The sequence below is a fragment of the Trifolium pratense genome, linkage group LG1, assembly GCF_020283565.1.
Source record: "Trifolium pratense cultivar HEN17-A07 linkage group LG1, ARS_RC_1.1, whole genome shotgun sequence".
NCBI lineage: Eukaryota > Viridiplantae > Streptophyta > Magnoliopsida > Fabales > Fabaceae > Trifolium > Trifolium pratense.
This window is the reverse complement of record NC_060059.1, coordinates 43803216-43809475: the sequence shown is the minus strand read 5'-3', so window position 1 is coordinate 43809475 and position 6260 is coordinate 43803216. Positions and strand designations below refer to the sequence as shown.

Genomic DNA, 6260 nt, shown 5'->3' with positions numbered 1-6260 from the left:
CACATTTTCAATTTCCTTTCCACTCTTTGTGGCCAACTACCACTTTAGTTTGGTTAGGTTTCGTGTTTTGTGTCCACACAAGCACAAGGTGACATCGCATATTAATAATAATGTCATTACAATATGCCACGTTGCAAAATATTAGCCGCCGATTAAGATCCAACGTTTGTAATAATTTATCCACCAACCCCCTTTATATGCATCGCTACCACCCCTTATTCCCACCTACCAAACACCAACGCACAAGATTTCAATTGGCCCCCCAACACATTATTTTCCTTTATTTTTTATATTTATTATTTTTTTTTATGATGATATTTCCATTATATATTCTCCATTCTCTCTTCCTCACTTCCTCAGGAAATAAATTCATCATTGTACATTATTTCCCACCCAACACCACATAACAAATACATTTCCTTTCCTCTCATCAATTTCATATATTACAATTATTACTTTCTACACCCCTCTCAACTATTATTAACATATAATGGAGGGAATTACCAATGGCCATGCTGAAGCAACTTTTTGCGTGACCAAAAGTGTTGGTGATCCACTCAACTGGGGTGCAGCGGCAGAGTCGTTGACGGGGAGTCATTTGGATGAGGTGAAGCGTATGGTTGAGGAGTACCGTAACCCGCTGGTTAAAATTGGCGGCGCGACGCTTACCATTGCTCAGGTGGCTGGAATTGCTTCTCATGATAGTGGTGTAAGGGTGGAGTTGTCTGAGTCCGCGAGGGCCGGCGTTAAGGCGAGTAGTGATTGGGTGATGGACAGCATGAACAATGGGACTGATAGTTATGGTGTTACCACCGGTTTTGGTGCCACCTCTCACCGGAGAACCAAGCAGGGCGGTGCCTTGCAGAAGGAGCTAATTAGGTAATAAACTATTACTTATTTCCTTTTTAGGTATGCTTAACAAGTGTCCCGGGGGCACTGTTTAGCATGACCCTTATTTTAATTGGAATCGATCTAAGGTTAAGTCTACTAGAGCACTCCTTTAAACTTATAAAAAAAACATTTTTCACTTAAATTTTATAAACAAAATGATCGTTTATAAATATAAAATGTTCAGAATATTAAAATTTATTTTAGTCCTCAATTTTCTTTTGGGGATCTGATTTTAGTTTTTAATAATAGCTTTAGTAAGCATTTCACGTCAACTGTGTGTTGTAATTCATCTAAACATGCATGTCACTAAGTCTCCAATACCGTCAACACTTTGGTTAATAATTTTCTTTGATTAATTCTTTTTAAGAAAATGAACATGTTGCTCTTTCAAAAATAAAAAATGAACATGGTAATAATTAATTAGGAATATTGACTAAGAAATAGTTTTTTTTGTTATATTGACTAAATATTTAATACATTATATACTTTCTATGAACTTAATTATTATATATAAAAATACATAAATTTCTTTAACGTACTTTTTATTATTTAAAATATTGATTAATTCCGTAAAAATAAATTGCTCCCCGGAGTTTAGTTGATAAAAATATCACATTATATAAATAAATGTTGTTCGAACTCCGGACACCCATCAAGACAAAAAAAAAAATCGGTTTGTAATTTGTACGTAATAATGAACATTAGTTGATGATTTTTCAAATTAGTTTTACAATCTTTTTATTTTATTTTATTTTATGAATTTACCTTGATTTAAGTTCTCTCTTTTGACCAAATACGAAAATTAATAATTATTTAGCCAAACCCTTTAAAATATAGTTTGCTTAAAACTATTTTATAAGGAGGTTGGTTGAGCAATCGTTATCGGCCTGCGTATTTGTTTTCACCTATGATGTCAAACGATACTTTTTAAGTTATGATCATGTCAATGGTCTCAAGTATATATCAATTAAGTTTAAGGGATATGAACTTACTTTAATATCACTCATACTACTAAATACTAATCTAATCTAATCTAATATTCTTAATTAGTAAAACAAACGATATTCGATATGAACTTGTAAATATTTTTGTTTATCACAAAACACAAAAACATTGTAGGTGAGCAAAAACATTTATAAAAGGTTTTCAGTAATAAAATAATTAAACGATATATATAATAACTGAGAAAATAAGTATGCACTATGATGATCCAATTGCTTGCCTTAAAACAGAAAGTTAGCAAAAAAAATTACAATTATTTGGTTTTCTTTTGACTAGAAAAAAATCTTTTAGGAAAATTTATTTTAAGGAATAAAAAAAAAATCAATCAATGTAAAGGTAATAGAAATTTCAAATCTCTTTTGCTCACCAAAAGATATTATATGAAAGCAACTATTTTACTGCAAGTATACTAAGATTTATTTTTTAAAATATATAAAATCCTCATTTTATTAATAAAGAAAAATAACTTCCAATTTGTAAAAAAACAAATAAAAACCTTCTAAACTAACAAAAAATGTCTCTGTCAATAAATATTATATATTTTTTTTTACAATATATATACAGTATAAGAAGAGATCAAATTACACCAGTGTAATTTTTAAAGAGTTCGGTACACACATTAATATCTCAATTTTAAATCAATATATTTGATGTACATAGAAACGTGGGTGTAGTAGCTGTAATAGTTGGATGTGTTTTTTTAGTCACAAAAGACAACAAGTAATAAATTTTGTGTACACAACAAAGGCTAGGCTGAGACTTGTCCAGATCCATTCCACACATTCATGTCATGATGTCTTCTCTCCCGACCCCCCTCATTTCTTTTCTACGCCTCAAAAATCCAATTTTGCCCCTTGCGGTTTCAAACATTTTTGCCAAAAAACTTCGGTTCGTATTCACCGAAGCCAAATATTAGACCATTTCGGTAACTGCAAACCGAACATTAGCGTTTTCGGTACACAAAAAACGAACGTCAGCTTGTTCGGTATCTGCGAACCAAAATGTCCTAGATTTCGGTACGTTGGTCGCTGGAATTAGGTCATTTTCGGTAGAAGTTTACCGAAATAATTGTTTCGGTACCTGCGAACCGAAATGTCCCAGATTTCGGTAAGTGGTTACCGAAATTTATCAGCATGTCAGCTTATTTCGGTTCGTATAAACCGCAGTACCCCAAGGGCAAAAACGGAAATTTAGGAGGTAGAAAAGAAATGAGGGGGGTTGGGAGACAAAACATCTCATGTCATGTTTGGATCCTAGCTCGTGGTCCACATTGGCTGTAGTAATTAATTAACCAACTAATATTAAGATTTAGGTTAGCTAAATCTTAGAACAAGACAAGTTGTTTGCACGTGATGTGTGGTTTGTTGACTGCCCAACCTTCTACCATTCTTCAAAATTAGTACTACTAGTAATTCCCAACTCACCATCTTTGACCCCAAACTAATAATTGTTTTTCTTAGTCACCTAACTATATATTATATGACTTTAGTAATAAAACAAAAAATATGTACAATCTAAAAATAAATAAGGGAATATAGATGACAACTTAAGTCGTATTGTGTTTGATTTTAAAATTATTCCTGGTACGAGACAAATTGGGGGTCAAGGAACGGGGCAAAAACTAAAATTCTTGTCCCCCATTGAACCACATGAAATTTTTTTATCCTCTGCACAAGTTATCTAAAATATCAAAATAATATTTTGTCCACCAAACATGGTACAACACAATTTGTTCGATATCTTAAATGTTTATACTGTGCTTTTCTGTGTTATACTGTTCTGTTCAATACTAATATTTTGCAGATGAAACGGACATTATTTAGTAGTACATGATTAGTGAATGAATTAGTTTAGTGTAAAAATGCTACTATGACTTGGTCAATGAATTCATAATTCTTATATTATTTTGGTTACGGTTAATTTCAGGTTTTTGAATGCTGGAATATTTGGCAATGGTACAGAATCTAATTGTACACTACCACACACAGCAACTAGAGCTGCAATGCTTGTGAGAATCAATACTCTTCTTCAAGGGTACTCTGGAATTAGATTTGAAATTTTGGAAGCTATCACTAAGCTCCTAAACAACAACATTACCCCATGTTTACCACTTCGCGGTACAATCACTGCTTCGGGTGATCTTGTTCCACTTTCTTACATTGCCGGTTTGTTAACCGGAAGACCCAACTCCAAAGCCGTTGGACCTTCCGGAGAAATTCTCAATGCCAAAGAAGCATTTCAACTGGCGGGCATTGGTTCTGAGTTTTTCGAATTGCAACCAAAAGAAGGTCTTGCTCTTGTTAATGGCACCGCGGTTGGTTCTGGTTTAGCTTCTATTGTTCTATTTGAAGCAAATGTACTAGCCGTGTTGTCGGAAGTTATGTCAGCAATTTTTGCTGAAGTTATGCAAGGGAAGCCAGAATTCACCGATCATTTGACTCATAAGTTGAAGCATCACCCTGGTCAAATTGAAGCTGCTGCTATTATGGAACATATTTTGGATGGAAGTGCTTATGTTAAAGCAGCTAAGAAGTTACACGAAACTGATCCATTACAAAAGCCTAAACAGGATCGTTATGCACTTAGAACTTCACCTCAATGGCTTGGTCCTTTGATTGAAGTGATAAGATTTTCAACCAAGTCAATTGAGAGAGAAATTAACTCAGTCAATGACAATCCTTTGATTGATGTTTCAAGGAACAAGGCCATTCATGGTGGTAACTTTCAAGGAACACCTATTGGAGTTTCAATGGATAACACACGTTTAGCTCTTGCTTCAATTGGTAAACTCATGTTTGCTCAATTCTCTGAACTTGTTAATGATTTTTACAACAATGGGTTGCCTTCGAATCTCACTGCTAGTAGGAACCCAAGTTTGGACTACGGTTTCAAGGGAGCTGAAATTGCCATGGCTTCTTATTGCTCTGAGTTACAATATCTTGCTAATCCTGTCACCACCCATGTCCAAAGTGCAGAGCAACACAACCAAGATGTTAACTCTTTGGGTTTGATTTCTTCTAGAAAAACAAATGAATCTATTGAAATCTTAAAGCTCATGTCTTCCACTTTCTTGATTGCTCTATGTCAAGCAATTGACTTGAGGCATTTGGAGGAGAATTTGAGAAACACTGTCAAGAACACTGTAAGCCAAGTAGCTAAGAGAACACTCACCACCGGTGTCAACGGAGAACTTCATCCATCTAGATTTTGTGAGAAAGATTTGCTCAAAGTTGTTGATAGGGAATATGTATTTGCCTATGCTGATGATCCTTGTTTAGCTACATACCCTTTGATGCAAAAGCTGAGACAAGTGCTTGTGGATCATGCATTGGTAAATGTTGATGGAGAGAAGAATTCAAACACATCCATCTTCCAAAAGATTGCAACTTTTGAAGATGAGTTGAAAGCTATCTTGCCAAAGGAAGTTGAAAGTACAAGGGTTGCATATGAAAATGGACAATGTGGAATTTCAAACAAGATTAAGGAATGCAGGTCTTATCCATTGTACAAGTTTGTTAGAGAGGAGTTGGGAACCGCGTTGCTAACCGGAGAAAAAGTGATATCGCCGGGCGAAGAGTGTGATAAATTGTTCACAGCTATGTGCCAAGGTAAAATTGTTGATCCTCTTTTGGAATGCATGGGAGAGTGGAACGGTGCTCCTCTTCCAATATGTTAATTAGCTCAATCTGTTTCTTTGAGATGAGAAGTGATTTCTTTATATATTTGTAGTAGACTATACTATATAGTAGTTGCATTGAGAAGCAATTGGTTTGTCTATAAGCCTATGAAAAATGACAAATCAATTTCCTGCTCAAAGCATGTTTATTAAGTTGTCCTTAATGTGTTAAGGAACTTTTAATTGTTTTTGTAATAGAATTTCATTTGTTTGCCACAACTTTGGGTGCAAATATCACGTGATCCATGTGGTGTTTGATGTAAATGGTGTTTTTTTTTATGAATAAAATAATGTTTCAGCCATGAAATAAATTGTCTCTTTTTTTATTAAAAAATTAAGCAATTAATTTTGGTAGAACCTGTCAAAAAAAAATTGGTAGAAAATTACTTGTCATTTATTAATATTAGTACAAATAGTTAAGGGGTTGTGTCTGATACATACAGTAAGAAATAAATTCTTGAGAAATATAGTCATCAATGATAATGGTAGTAGATCACTCATTACAAAGACAATGTCAGAAAATGTGTGTGGGGTGAATAAATGTGCTCCATTTACTGTAATTCACACATGGTTGACTCCATTTACTGCACCAAATAGTAGTAATAGTGACAGTAGTAAATCCTAGAATCTGAAAACATAGTAAATACTCCAATTAGAAGCAAGTTGAATTTTAATTTTCAACAGAGTGAAC

At 34.0% G+C, this 6260-nt stretch overlaps 1 protein-coding gene across 1 annotated transcript; it reads left to right on the top strand.

The window, feature by feature from the left end:
• Positions 1-223: 223 nt before the first annotated feature.
• Positions 224-5876, top strand: LOC123907091 (phenylalanine ammonia-lyase). The gene is made up of 2 exons (XM_045957194.1): positions 224-879; positions 3820-5876. The coding sequence occupies exons 1-2, from the start codon at positions 491-493 to the stop codon at positions 5567-5569; spliced, it is 2139 nt and encodes a 712-aa protein (XP_045813150.1). The 5' UTR covers positions 224-490; the 3' UTR covers positions 5570-5876.
• The last annotated feature ends 384 nt before the right edge of the window (positions 5877-6260 follow it).

Coding starts and splice junctions, on each gene's coding strand:
- LOC123907091 (XM_045957194.1), top strand. CDS start 491: ATGGAGGGAATTACCAATGGCCATGCTGAAGCAACTTTTTGCGTGACC. Junction 880..3,819: donor TTGCAGAAGGAGCTAATTAG/GTAATAAACTAT, acceptor GGTTAATTTCAG/GTTTTTGAATGCTGGAATAT.